Source organism: Ascaphus truei, chromosome 5, assembly GCF_040206685.1.
Source record: "Ascaphus truei isolate aAscTru1 chromosome 5, aAscTru1.hap1, whole genome shotgun sequence".
NCBI lineage: Eukaryota > Metazoa > Chordata > Amphibia > Anura > Ascaphidae > Ascaphus > Ascaphus truei.
Genome location: NC_134487.1, coordinates 285009018 through 285025376, shown reverse-complemented (window position 1 = coordinate 285025376; position 16359 = coordinate 285009018). Strand labels below are relative to the sequence as shown.

The window sequence follows — 16359 nt, the reverse complement described above, 5'->3', positions numbered from 1 at the left end:
ACAGCCTTATTATCACTGTGCACAGGTAACACACGGCCTTATTATCACTGTGTCCAGGTAACACACGGCCTTATTATCACTGTGCACAGGTAACACATGGCCTTATTATCACTGTGTCCAGGTAACACACGGCCTTATTATCACTGTGCACAGGTAACACACAACCTTATTATCACTGTGCACAGGTAACACACGGCCTTATTATCACTGTGCACAGGTAACACACGGCCTTATTATCACTGTGCACAGGTAACACACAGCCTTATTATCACTGTGCACTGGAACACACAGCCTTATTATCACTGTGCACAGGTAACACACGGCCTTATTATCACTGTGCACAGGTAACACACGGCCTTATTATCACTGTGTCCAGGTAACACACGGCCTTATTATCACTGTGCACAGGTAACACACGGCCTTATTATCACTGTGCACAGGTAACACATGGCCTTATTATCACTGTATCCAGGTAACACACGGCCTTATTATCACTGTGTCCAGGTAACACACGGCCTTATTATCACTGTGCACAGGTAACACACGGCCTTATTATCACTGTGCACAGGTAACACACGGCCTTATCACTGTGCACAGGTAACACACAGCCTTATTATCACTGTGCACAGGTAACACACGGCCTTATTATCACTGTGTCCAGGTAACACACGGCCTTATTATCACTGTGCACAGGTAACACATGGCCTTATTATCACTGTATCCAGGTAACACACGGCCTTATTATCACTGTGTCCAGGTAACACACGGCCTTATTATCACTGTGCACAGGTAACACACGGCCTTATTATCACTGTGCACAGGTAACACATGGCCTTATTATCACTGTGTACAGGTAACACACGGCCTTATTATCACTGTGCACAGGTAACACACGGCCTTATTATCACTGTGTCCAGGTAACACACGGCCTTATTATCACTGTGTCCAGGTAACACACGGCCTTATTATCACTGTATCCAGGTAACACACGGCCTTATTATCACTGTGCACAGGTAACACACGGCCTTATTATCACTGTGCACAGGTAACACACGGCCTTATTATCACTGTGCACAGGTAACACACAGCCTTATTATCACTGTGCACTGGAACACACAGCCTTATTATCACTGTGCACAGGTAACACACGGCCTTATTATCACTGTGCACAGGTAACACACGGCCTTATTATCACTGTGTCCAGGTAACACACGGCCTTATTATCACTGTGCACAGGTAACACACGGCCTTATTATCACTGTGCACAGGTAACACATGGCCTTATTATCACTGTATCCAGGTAACACACGGCCTTATTATCACTGTGTCCAGGTAACACACGGCCTTATTATCACTGTGCACAGGTAACACACGGCCTTATTATCACTGTGCACAGGTAACACACGGCCTTATCACTGTGCACAGGTAACACACAGCCTTATTATCACTGTGCACAGGTAACACACGGCCTTATTATCACTGTGTCCAGGTAACACACGGCCTTATTATCACTGTGCACAGGTAACACATGGCCTTATTATCACTGTATCCAGGTAACACACGGCCTTATTATCACTGTGTCCAGGTAACACACGGCCTTATTATCACTGTGCACAGGTAACACACGGCCTTATTATCACTGTGCACAGGTAACACACGGCCTTATTATCACTGTGCACAGGTAACACACGGCCTTATTATCACTGTGCACAGGTAACACACGGCCTTATTATCACTGTGCACAGGTAACACACGGCCTTATTATCACTGTGCACAGGTAACACACGGCCTTATTATCACTGTGTACAGGTAACACACGGCCTTATTATCACTGTGCACAGGTAACACACGGCCTTATTATCACTGTGTCCAGGTAACACACGGCCTTATTATCACTGTGTCCAGGTAACACACGGCCTTATTATCACTGTATCCAGGTAACACACGGCCTTATTATCACTGTGCACAGGTAACACACGGCCTTATTATCACTGTGCACAGGTAACACACGGCCTTATTATCACTGTGCACAGGTAACACACGGCCTTATTATCACTGTGTACAGGTAACACACGGCCTTATTATCACTGTGTCCAGGTAACACACGGCCTTATTATCACTGTGTACAGGTAACACACGGCCTTATTATCACTGTGTACAGGTAACACACGGCCTTATTATCACTGTGCACAGGTAACACACGGCCTTATTATCACTGTGTCCAGGTAACACACGGCCTTATTATCACTGTGCACAGGTAACACACTGCCTTATTATCACTGTGCACAGGTAACACACGGCCTTATTATCACTGTGCACAGGTAACACACGGCCTTATTATCACTGTGCACAGGTAACACACGGCCTTATTATCACTGTGCACAGGTAACACACGGCCTTATTATCACTGTGCACAGGTAACACACAGCCTTATTATCACTGTGCACAGGTAACACATGGCCTTATTATCACTGTGCACAGGTAACACACGGCCTTATTATCACTGTGTCCAGGTAACACATGGCCTTATTATCACTGTGCACGCACAGGTAACACACAGCCTTATTAACACTGTGCACAGGTAACACACGGCCTTATTATCACTGTGCACATGAACACACGGTCTTATTATCACTGTGCACAGGTAACACACGGCCTTATTATCACTATGCACAGGTAACACACGGCCTTATTATCACTATGCACAGGTAACACACGGCCTTATTATCACTGTGCACAGGAACACACAGCCTTATTATCACTGTGCACAGGTAACACACGGCCTTATTATCACTGTGCACAGGTAACACACAACCTTATTATCACTGTGCACAGGTAACACACGGTCTTATTATCACTGTGCCCAGGTAACACACGGCCTTATTATCACTGTGCACAGGTAACACACGGCCTTATTATCACTGTGCACAGGTAACACACGGCCTTATCACTATGCACAGGTAACACATGGCCTTATTATCACTGTGCACAGGTAACACACGGCCTTATTATCACTGTGCACATGTAACACACAGCCTTATTATCACTGTGCATAGGTAACATACGGCCTTATTATCACTATGCACAGGTAACACACGGCCTTATTATCACTGTGCACAGGTAACACACGGCCTTATTATCACTGTGCACATGTAACACACAGCCTTATTATCACTGTGCACAGGTAACACACGGCCTTATTATCACTGTGCACAGGTAACACACGGCCTTATTATCACTGTGCACAGGTAACACACAGCCTTATTATCACTGTGCACAGGTAACACACAGCCTTATTATCACTATGCACAGGTAACACACGGCCTTATTATCACTGTGCACAGGTAACACACGGCCTTATTATCACTGTGCACAGGTAACACACAGCCTTATTATCACTGTGCACAGGTAACACACGGCCTTATCACTGTGCACAGGTAACACACAGCCTTATTATCACTGTGCACAGGTAACACACTGCCTTATTATCACTGTGCACAGGTAACACACGGCCTTATTATCACTGTGCACAGGTAACACACTGCCTTATTATCACTGTGCACAGGTAACACACGGCCTTATTATCACTGTGCACAGGTAACACACGGCCTTATTATCACTGTGTCCAGGTAACACACGGCCTTATTATCACTGTGTCCAGGTAACACACGGCCTTATTATCACTGTATCCAGGTAACACACGGCCTTATTATCACTGTGCACAGGTAACACACGGCCTTATTATCACTGTGCACAGGTAACACACGGCCTTATTATCACTGTGCACAGGTAACACACGGCCTTATTATCACTGTGTACAGGTAACACACGGCCTTATTATCACTGTGTCCAGGTAACACACGGCCTTATTATCACTGTGTACAGGTAACACACGGCCTTATTATCACTGTGCACAGGTAACACACGGCCTTATTATCACTGTATCCAGGTAACACACGGCCTTATTATCACTGTGTCCAGGTAACACACGGCCTTATTATCACTGTGCACAGGTAACACACTGCCTTATTATCACTGTGCACAGGTAACACACGGCCTTATTATCACTGTGCACAGGTAACACACGGCCTTATTATCACTGTGCACAGGTAACACACGGCCTTATTATCACTGTGCACAGGTAACACACGGCCTTATTATCACTGTGCACAGGTAACACACAGCCTTATTATCACTGTGCACAGGTAACACATGGCCTTATTATCACTGTGCACAGGTAACACACGGCCTTATTATCACTGTGTCCAGGTAACACACGGCCTTATTATCACTGTGCACGCACAGGTAACACACAGCCTTATTAACACTGTGCACAGGTAACACACGGCCTTATTATCACTGTGCACATGAACACACGGTCTTATTATCACTGTGCACAGGTAACACACGGCCTTATTATCACTATGCACAGGTAACACACGGCCTTATTATCACTATGCACAGGTAACACACGGCCTTATTATCACTGTGCACAGGAACACACAGCCTTATTATCACTGTGCACAGGTAACACACGGCCTTATTATCACTGTGCACAGGTAACACACAACCTTATTATCACTGTGCACAGGTAACACACGGTCTTATTATCACTGTGCCCAGGTAACACACGGCCTTATTATCACTGTGCACAGGTAACACACGGCCTTATTATCACTGTGCACAGGTAACACACGGCCTTATCACTATGCACAGGTAACACATGGCCTTATTATCACTGTGCACAGGTAACACACGGCCTTATTATCACTGTGCACATGTAACACACAGCCTTATTATCACTGTGCATAGGTAACATACGGCCTTATTATCACTATGCACAGGTAACACACGGCCTTATTATCACTGTGCACAGGTAACACACGGCCTTATTATCACTGTGCACAGGTAACACACGGCCTTATTATCACTGTGCACAGGTAACACACAGCCTTATTATCACTGTGCACAGGTATCACACAGCCTTATTATCACTATGCACAGGTAACACACGGCCTTATTATCACTGTGCACAGGTAACACACGGCCTTATTATCACTGTGCACAGGTAACACACAGCCTTATTATCACTGTGCACAGGTAACACACGGCCTTATCACTGTGCACAGGTAACACACAGCCTTATTATCACTGTGCACAGGTAACACACTGCCTTATTATCACTGTGCACAGGTAACACACGGCCTTATTATCACTGTGCACAGGTAACACACTGCCTTATTATCACTGTGCACAGGTAACACACGGCCTTATTATCACTGTGCACAGGTAACACACGGCCTTATTATCACTGTGCACAGGTAACACACGGCCTTATTATCACTGTGCACAGGTAACACACGGCCTTATTATCACTGTGCACAGGTAACACACGGCCTTATTATCACTGTGCACAGGTAACACACGGCCTTATTATCACTGTGCACAGGTAACACACGGCCTTATTATCACTGTGCACAGGTAACACACGGCCTTATTATCACTGTGCACAGGTAACACACGGCCTTATTATCACTGTGCACAGGTAACACACGGCCTTATTATCACTGTGCACAGGTAACACACGGCCTTATTATCACTGTGTCCAGGTAACACACGGCCTTATTATCACTGTGCACAGGTAACACACGGCCTTATTATCACTGTGCACAGGTAACACACGGCCTTATTATCACTGTGCACAGGTAACACACGGCCTTATTATCACTGTGCACAGGTAACACACGGCCTTATTATCACTGTGCACAGGTAACACATGGCCTTATTATCACTGTGTACATGTAACACACGGCCTTATTATCACTGTGTCCAGGTAACACACGGCCTTATTATCACTGTGCACAGGTAACACACAGCCTTATTATCACTGTGCACAGGTAACACACGGCCTTATCACTGTGCACAGGTAACACACGGCCTTATTATCACTGTGCACAGATAACACACAGCCATATTATCACTGTGTCCAGGTAACACACGGCCTTATTATCACTGTGCACAGGTAACACACGGCCTTATTATCACTGTGCACAGGTAACACACGGCCTTATTATCACTGTGTCCAGGTAACACACGGCCTTATTATCACTGTGCACAGGTAACACACAGCCTTATTATCACTGTGTCCAGGTAACACACAGCCTTATTATCACTGTGCACGCACAGGTAACACACAGCCTTATTAACACTGTGCACAGGTAACACACGGCCTTATTATCACTGTGCACAGGTAACACACAGCCTTATTATCACTGTGCACAGGTAACACATGGCCTTATTATCACTGTGCACAGGTAACACACGGCCTTATTATCACTGTGTCCAGGTAACACACGGCCTTATTATCACTGTGCACGCACAGGTAACACACAGCCTTATTAACACTGTGCACAGGTAACACACGGCCTTATTATCACTGTGCACATGAACACACGGTCTTATTATCACTGTGCACAGGTAACACACGGCCTTATTATCACTATGCACAGGTAACACACGGCCTTATTATCACTATGCACAGGTAACACACGGCCTTATTATCACTGTGCACAGGAACACACAGCCTTATTATCACTGTGCACAGGTAACACACGGCCTTATTATCACTGTGCACAGGTAACACACAACCTTATTATCACTGTGCACAGGTAACACACGGTCTTATTATCACTGTGCCCAGGTAACACACGGCCTTATTATCACTGTGCACAGGTAACACACGGCCTTATTATCACTGTGCACAGGTAACACACGGCCTTATCACTATGCACAGGTAACACATGGCCTTATTATCACTGTGCACAGGTAACACACGGCCTTATTATCACTGTGCACATGTAACACACAGCCTTATTATCACTGTGCATAGGTAACATACGGCCTTATTATCACTATGCACAGGTAACACACGGCCTTATTATCACTGTGCACAGGTAACACACGGCCTTATTATCACTGTGCACAGGTAACACACGGCCTTATTATCACTGTGCACAGGTAACACACAGCCTTATTATCACTGTGCACAGGTAACACACAGCCTTATTATCACTATGCACAGGTAACACACGGCCTTATTATCACTGTGCACAGGTAACACACGGCCTTATTATCACTGTGCACAGGTAACACACAGCCTTATTATCACTGTGCACAGGTAACACACGGCCTTATCACTGTGCACAGGTAACACACAGCCTTATTATCACTGTGCACAGGTAACACACTGCCTTATTATCACTGTGCACAGGTAACACACGGCCTTATTATCACTGTGCACAGGTAACACACTGCCTTATTATCACTGTGCACAGGTAACACACGGCCTTATTATCACTGTGCACAGGTAACACACGGCCTTATTATCACTGTGCACAGGTAACACACGGCCTTATTATCACTGTGCACAGGTAACACACGGCCTTATTATCACTGTGCACAGGTAACACACGGCCTTATTATCACTGTGCACAGGTAACACACGGCCTTATTATCACTGTGCACAGGTAACACACGGCCTTATTATCACTGTGCACAGGTAACACACGGCCTTATTATCACTGTGCACAGGTAACACACGGCCTTATTATCACTGTGCACAGGTAACACACGGCCTTATTATCACTGTGCACAGGTAACACACGGCCTTATTATCACTGTGTCCAGGTAACACACGGCCTTATTATCACTGTGCACAGGTAACACACGGCCTTATTATCACTGTGCACAGGTAACACACGGCCTTATTATCACTGTGCACAGGTAACACACGGCCTTATTATCACTGTGCACAGGTAACACACGGCCTTATTATCACTGTGCACAGGTAACACATGGCCTTATTATCACTGTGTACATGTAACACACGGCCTTATTATCACTGTGTCCAGGTAACACACGGCCTTATTATCACTGTGCACAGGTAACACACAGCCTTATTATCACTGTGCACAGGTAACACACGGCCTTATCACTGTGCACAGGTAACACACGGCCTTATTATCACTGTGCACAGATAACACACAGCCATATTATCACTGTGTCCAGGTAACACACGGCCTTATTATCACTGTGCACAGGTAACACACGGCCTTATTATCACTGTGCACAGGTAACACACGGCCTTATTATCACTGTGTCCAGGTAACACACGGCCTTATTATCACTGTGCACAGGTAACACACAGCCTTATTATCACTGTGTCCAGGTAACACACAGCCTTATTATCACTGTGCACGCACAGGTAACACACAGCCTTATTAACACTGTGCACAGGTAACACACGGCCTTATTATCACTGTGCACATGAACACACGGCCTTATTATCACTGTGCACATGAACACACGGCCTTATTATCACTGTGCACAGGTAACACACGGCCTTATAATCACTGTGCACAGGTAACACACGGCCTTATTATCACTGTGCACAGGTAACACACGGCCTTATTATCACTATGCACAGGTAACACACGGCCTTATTATCACTATGCACAGGTAACACACAGCCTTATTAACACTGTGCACAGGTAACACACAGCCTTATTATCACTGTGCACAGGTAACACACAACCTTATTATCACTGTGCACAGGTAACACACGGCCTTATTATCACTGTGCACAGATAACACACAGCCTTATTATCACTGTGCACATGTAACACACTGCCTTATTATCACTGTGCACAGGTAACACACAGCCCTATTATCACTGTGCACAGGTAACACACGGCCTTATTATCACTGTGCACAGGTAACACACGGCCTTATTATCACTGTGCACAGGTAGCACACGGCCTTATTATCACTGTGCACAGGTAACACACGGCCTTATTATCACTGTGCACAGGTAACACACGGCCTTATTATCACTGTGCACAGGTAACACACGGCCTTATTATCACTGTGCCCAGGTAACACACGGCCTTATTATCACTGTGCACAGGTAACACACAGCCTTATTATCACTGTGCACATGTAACACACTGCCTTATTATCACTGTGCACAGGTAACACACAGCCCTATTATCACTGTGCACAGGTAACACACGGCCTTATTATCACTGTGCACAGGTAACACACGGCCTTATTATCACTGTGCACAGGTAACACACGGCCTTATTATCACTGTGCACAGGTAACACACGGCCTTATTATCACTGTGCACAGGTAACACACAACCTTATTATCACTGTGCCCAGGTAACACACAACCTTATTATCACTGTGCACAGGTAACACACAGCCTTATTATCACTGTGCACAGATAACACACGGCCTTATTATCACTGTGCACAGGTAACACACGGCCTTATTATCACTGTGCACAGGTAACACACGGCCTTATTATCACTGTGCACAGGTAACACACGGCCTTATTATCACTGTGCACAGGTAACACACAGCCTTATTATCACTGTGTGCAGGTAACACACAGCCTGTGCACAGTATGCTAAGAGATAACGGGGAGAGGCAGGGTTGCAGACCTGTGTGAGGCGTGCGAATGTGCTCACGAGAGGGATTTGTATTTGTCTGGAGGAGTAAGTGTGATCTGCTCTCAGGGTGTTGATTCGGGCTGTAATTGCTGCCCTTATCTTCCCAGGCACCAGGATGTGGCCAAGGTGACGGAAGCTGTATATGCAGCTATGCAGCTGATGGCTGAATTCCCGGACACCATGGCTGGCTTTGATTTGGTAACTATTTCATTTGCGTTTGTCTGGTCAAAGCTGGAGAATAAAGGACCCAGAGCAAAAAAAACCCCAGTTGGGATCAGGACATAGAAGTGGTCACATTGTGGGACGTAAGAGTCTAATTTAAGTTGGAGTCACCCAGAAAACAAACACTAGGACGCCAATGTGTTTGTGTATAGTGCGCGTGCACAAGCGCGACGGGGAGACCGGTGCTTCGCGCGACAACCAAGTTTGAATTTCCCGCGCGATGACTGGATCCGTGACATCACGGCCGCGCCCCCGACACGCCTCCCTGTCGCCTCTACCTGCAGGACAGGAAAATCTCTCTGGCTGCAGGCGAGCGTGCGCCGCGCCAGTGCGCGTCCGTGTCCACTATGGCCAAGGCCTTACACACACAGGCCCGGACACACAGAGCTCCGGTAACTCATGGCTCATATTGTTATTACAATCAGCAACGGACGTTCTGTGCCCTGAGGTTAACGCCAGCCCACAAAAATCAATATATGCAAAAACAACGTCCGTTAGTTATCTCCTTGGGATCGGTTTAACGGCATGTTACGTGAGCTGTCAATCACTGCGGGAGCTTCCAAAGCGGGGGCGCGGCCATGACATCACGCGGCTGGTTCGGCCTCATAGCCTGAACCGCTGACGTGACGTGGCCATCGCTCGGCCGCCGCGCCAAAAGTCAAATTGTTTTACTTTTCAAATATGTGGTGGCGCCACTCGCGCTTGGTCGTGTGCGCGCACGCACTGACTGGGGCCTGCCCCATAGAGGGCCATATCTTGTCCGCGCCGCGCAAGCAGTGGGGACAAGACCTTACGAAGCTGAGCTTATACTGTGTGCGATGGCGCTTGCGCGCACATGCGCACACGCCAAGTACAAATTGCAGGTTCACTTAGAGGCCGCCCCTAGTGCGTGCGCATCGACAGAGCGTGATGACGAGACCGCGTTTTGAAAAGACAAATAATTTGTCACGTTTATCGGCCACACCTCCACCAAGCAACCCCCCCTACCCCCATCGCCTGAAACAGTATAATCAGAGATTGCATGAGCGTCGGGCGCGCTCAAGCACCCAGTATAATCTCAGCCTAGGCTCACTATCCTGCTTTTGCTTGGACATTACTGTACATGTTCTTAGCTGTGACTGTGAGCTCACTCTCTCCCCCTGCTGGAGGTTGTGTGAAGCTCACCCCAGGTAAGCTGGAATACCTTTACCTTTTTCAGGTTGGTCAAGAGGATGCTGGGAACTCCCTGTATCAGCTGAGAGATGCCCTCAACATCCCCAGCGCCAAGGGGGTCACCCTGCCATACTTCTTCCATGCTGGGGAGACCAGTAAGCTGAAAGAAGGAGTGGGTGGGCGGAGAGGAGTATAGTGCGGGGTTATAGCACAGGGGAGGAGAATCACAAGACTGTTAAATATGTACGAACCTGCAGTAATTTAACCGCGTGTTTCTGGCTCAGCTCCATCCAAACACAACACAGGACATTTATTTGTATTCTCTCTTTTGCTTCTCTTGCTTCTGTTCTCTCTCTCTTTCTGTCTCCTTTTTTCCACATTATTTTTTTTTGCTCTCACACACAGCCCTTCTCTCTCACCTCTCTTCTCTCTCTGTCTTTCTCTTTCACCTTTTGTCTTCTTTCTCACACAATCCTTCTCTCTTCTCTCTCACAGTCCTTCTCTCTCACCTTCTCCTCTCTCACACAATGCTTCTCTCTCACCTTCTCTCTCTCACAATCCGTCTCTCACCTTCTCTGTAACTCACACAATCCTTCTCTCTCTCTCTCCTTCTCTTTCTCCTTCTCAGACTGTCCTTGTCTCTCTTCTCTTTCTCACACAGGCCTTCTCTCTCACCTTCACTCTTATCTCTCTCTCTCTCACATTCACACATAATCCTTCCCTCTCACCTTTCTTCTGTCTTACACACTGTCCTTCTCTCACCTTCACCTCTCGCTCTCACACACGCACACACGCACACACACACACACACACACACACACACACACACACACACACACACACACACACACACACACACACACACACACACACACACACACACACCTTCCTTTCTTCTGTCTTACACACTTTCCTTCTTTCTCACCTTCTCTCCTCTTTTACTCACACCGTCCTCTCTCTTTCCTCTCACACTGTCCTTCTATCTCACTTTCTCTCTCACACAGTCCTTCTCTCCCACCTCTCTCCTCTTTCTCTCTCATGCTGTCCTACTCCCACATCCTCTCTTCTCTCACACAGTCTTTCTCTCCCACCTTGTCTCTCTCACACTGTCCTCTCTCACCTTCTCTCTCCTCTTTCTCTCTCACACAGTCATTCTCTCACCTTCTCTCTCCTCCTCTCTCTCACATAGTCCTTCGCTCTCACCTTCTCTCTCTAAAACTCTCCCTCTGCTCCCTATGCAATAAGCGGGAAAGATGCTTCACAGGGTATTGAATAGGGTCCTGTATCTCTGTGTCCTTAAAGTCCCCTCTCTCACGCAGGCTGGGAGGGCACAGATGTGGATCAAAACGTGCTGGACGCTTTGCTACTGAACACCTCTCGCATTGGTCACGGATACGCCCTTCTCAAGCATCCTGTGGCGCGAGAGCTCTCATTGAAGATGGATGTCCCTCTGGAGATCTGTCCTGTCTCCAACCAGGTGATAAAACTACAATGTGACATGGTCACTGCCCACTGCACCCTATCACTGTCACAGACTGTACAACTGGAGTTTCTCCTTCTTGTGCTGGATGGAAGTATTTCCCAGCAATTCCTATGGAAGTCCCCTATTTCAGCACAAAGCACTTTGTTTAATAGGCACAGCTGGTTTTATAGGAGCCAAAAGCATGACGTGTACTGTACCTGCTGACAGGTACAGTTGGAGGATATACTGGCCCATCTATATAAATACAGACACCTGTAGTGACACCCACATATAGTAATGAAACCCTTACAAACAGACATAATGTCACTCCTACGTGAAGATGCAGATAATGACACCCATATGCATTCAGAGAAGATAAATACAGAAACACTCATGAAAGGGCAGAGCCCCTTCAAATTTCCGTGTGCTGCAGAGATTCACTCCAGGTATATGAAGTCCATTTAAATCAGCAACATGATAATAGACCATAAGGGGTTAACACTAATGATGCACAGCAAATGAGTCTACTGACTCTCCTCTAGTATGGGAGCAGCCTGGCAACATACAGAGGGTTGGCCCAGTAGGTTAAGTAACCTGCTAGGGACCCCTCAAATGTATAAATAGTGCACTAAAAGTGGCTGTTCCCTTGGGGTGCTTAAGAATAAGAAATAAACTTACTCAGTTCTTTCATTGGTCTGTTCCAGTTGGCGTGCTCCAGGCTTGTGAGCAATAAAGTAGCAGGATATCCTCTCCATAGGAAAGTAATCAGCGGGCACTGCTTGGACAAAAAAGGGCAAGAAGGCTGGACTGTGCAAAAAATATAAAAGCCTTTATTGGTTCCCGGCAAACATGGATAAAAAAGGGGAGAAGGAGTCCCCCCTCAGCGTTCTGACGCGTTTCGTCCGCACAGGGACTTTGTCAAAGAGTAAACTTGCCCATGAAGACAAAGTTGGTGTCCCGGCTTCCCCACCTGTGTTGCTGCCCTTTTGGCAATGAAGGGGGTAACGTAACATTTAGGACAGGGGTGGCCAACTCCAGGCCTCAAGGGCCACCAACAGGTCAGGATATCCCTGCTTCAGTACAGGTGGCTCAATCAGTGGCTCAGTCAATGACTTAGCCACCTGTGCTGGAGCAGGGATATCCAGAAAACCTGACCTGTTGGTGGCCCTCGAGGACTGGAGTTGCCCACTCCTGGGTTAACGTAACATTTAGGACTTGTATTTTGCCTCCCACCTGTGCCGTTCACTGCCCCCTCACTATCGCCCGCCCTGTGTCTCCCCCGCAGGTCCTGCTGCTGGTGTCTGACCTCCGGAATCACCCTGCGGCGGTCCTGCTGGCTGAAGGGCACCCGCTGGTGGTCAGCTCCGACGACCCCTCCATTTTCGGGACTCAGGGGGTGTCCTACGACTTCTACGAGGTGTTCATGGGGATCGGGGGGGTGAAGGCGGATCTGAGGACCCTCAAACGGCTGGCAGAGAATTCAATCAGGTGAGACCCTGATAGCAAGGTCTGAGTTACCAAGCACACGTTTATTATAATGTCTGGGGGGGGGGCTTAACCCTTTCAGGGCTACGCGGGGTGGGGGGGAGGGGCTAAGCAATGTGTTGCTGCCCTCTCGGGCACTGAAAGAGTTAACGATGCATTCCCTCCTGAAAAAAACACCCAAATACTGCCTGTTTCCAATTCATATAATACCTGCACTTTGTTTTAACATTTGTGAATAATAAAGCAGCCATCTTGTTCTATCCCCCCAAAACCTAAAACGATAAGCAGCTACCAACGCCATAAAAACAGAGGAAGGGTGACATTAATGCAAAATACACATTTGTAAACTAGTTACTTGGATGGTACCATTCAAGGGACGTTATATATAACCTTTTTAAAATATATCCTCAAGGATTACTCAATATCCCGTATACTAGTGGATCAGTACAACACGAGGAACACGATACAATGACTAGAACAGGGCCGGCCAACTCCGGTCCTCAAGGGTCACCAACAGGTCAGGTTTTCAGGATATCCCTGCTTCAGCACAGGTGACTCAATCAGTGGCTCAGTCTTCGACTGAGCCACTGATTGAGCCACCTGTGCTAAAGCTGGCTCGTTGATTGAGCCACCTGTGCTGAAGCTGGCTCTTCGACTGAGCCACTGATTGTGCCACCTGTGCTGAAGCAGGGATATCAAGAAAACCTAACCTGTTGGTGGCCCTTGAGGACTGGAGTTGGCCGCCTCTGGACTATAACATTCTTATATTGAAATCTGCAGTTGAGAAGTGTCTCTGTGATATAATTAGGGTATGTCTTGTGTCTAAAAGAAAAGGTGCTATGAATCCCCCAGGAGGTGGGGGAGAGGGGGGGAGATGTCAGCTTCATCATTTGAATATTTTCTGGGTGGTTCAGTTCTCTGGACAGAAGAAGAGCTACCCATGTGGGAATGCTCAGTACCGCTCTATATTACAGTGCATGGGGTGCTGGGGTTTTATTGTCTGCATGCTGGTGGATGGGTTGACGCAGTGACCCTGCCGTTTGTCTCCTGTGCGCAGTTACAGCGCTTTGTCTCAGGAGGGGAAAGACCGAGCCAAGGAAATCTGGCAGAAGAAATGGGACAAGTTCATCGAAGAACAGGCCAAGGAGATGTCCGGGAAGACACCAGCTCCCTTCAAATGTCTGGGACTAAAAACTTGTCCTGCATAGGGCAAGTCTAAGTCTCTTCACAGCAATAAGGACCAGAAAGCGAGACTCCGTGCAAGAGAGACAAAGGGCCAGATTCATCAAATGTCGATAAGTGACCGATATGGCGTTACCGGTGTTTAACGCTGATTTTATTTATTGTCCTTCACTAAAGCCAGATCCCCCGTGTTAAAAGAGCGATAAGGGGCTTTCTAACCGCACCGATATGTCAGCGTTATTCTTAATGACGCTGTATGCAAATGAGCAATTAACGGCTAATTAGGTATTCACTTACTTTACTGAACGCCGATACCTGGTGATAGGGGCAACACATCTCGACAATTTCTATCCCTTACCCCAGGCTTGGCGAGATAAGACTGGCCCACCTAGAACAGGTGATAAAAAACACATAGTATTAACAATGTAGCACTGCATTAATTAACCCCTTAGAATCCAAAGTGGCCAGCTAGTCGGGGTCAATGTTATACTTTTTGTATTTTGTTTTGTATTGGTAGCCTCAGGCATCAGGGGGTTAAATAATTTTCTGCAATAGGGTTTTGTAAGCAATTCTAGTACATCACCCTATGATAGAACGGGGTGATATCTCCGACCCCCACCACACAGCATCGCTCGCGCTGATTAACGCAGATTTGTAGGAGTTAACTTATTTGTATTGCTAGGGCAGTTTCTATTTAACGTGGAGTTAACGCAATTTTAGTATATGAGAATGAATAAGTAATTCTTAGGGAATATGACTGTAAGTCTACAAATGATCGCCACAATCTCCCTTTTCTTTTTCGCAGCAATATCGACCTTTAGTGAATCTACACCAAGAGGAAAATGACGAGAGAGGAGAGGGATGGGTTGGGATGGATTTGATGGGTTGGATTGGGATGGGTTGGGATGGGTTCGGTTGGCATGGGTTGGGTTGTGATGGATTGTGATGGGATGGCATGTGTTGGGTTGGGTTAGGATGGGTTGGGATGGATTTGATGGGTTGGGTTGTGATGGCATGGGATGGGATGGCATGGGTTGGGATGGCTTTGGATTATGGATTTGATGGGTTGGGATGGGTGGGTTGGATTTGATGGGTTGGGATGGGTTGGGTTGGAATCAGAGGTCCTCACTGCATATGTTGGGTAGCCGCTCCCCAGTGTTGGAGAAGAGTACTGCTGCATTTAAAGAAATTGGTCCAAAATCTTCTTCAGCACTGGGATGCAGCTTCACAGCATTTTAAATACGGGCTTGTCAGTGGGGCAGGCGAGGATACCATGCTGGTCAAATTTCAAATATTTGGGCTGGTAGTATAGAGCAGAGGTGCTGAACTCCAGTCCCAAGAC

At 47.1% G+C, this 16359-nt stretch overlaps 1 protein-coding gene across 3 annotated transcripts in view; it reads left to right on the top strand.

Annotated features, from left to right (window-relative positions):
* Positions 1–16077, top strand: part of ADA2 (adenosine deaminase 2) — an 80056-nt gene extending 63979 nt beyond the window's left edge. For all 3 annotated transcript variants that reach the window (XM_075602420.1, XM_075602419.1, XM_075602421.1), the window contains 5 exons: positions 9622–9712; positions 10935–11043; positions 12208–12365; positions 13636–13838; positions 14893–16077. In XM_075602420.1, the coding sequence (XP_075458535.1) occupies positions 9622–9712; positions 10935–11043; positions 12208–12365; positions 13636–13838; positions 14893–15043 (712 nt within the window). In that variant the 3' untranslated portion in view covers positions 15044–16077. The remainder of the gene's footprint in view (positions 1–9621; positions 9713–10934; positions 11044–12207; positions 12366–13635; positions 13839–14892) is intronic.
* Positions 16078–16359: the final 282 nt, after the last annotated feature.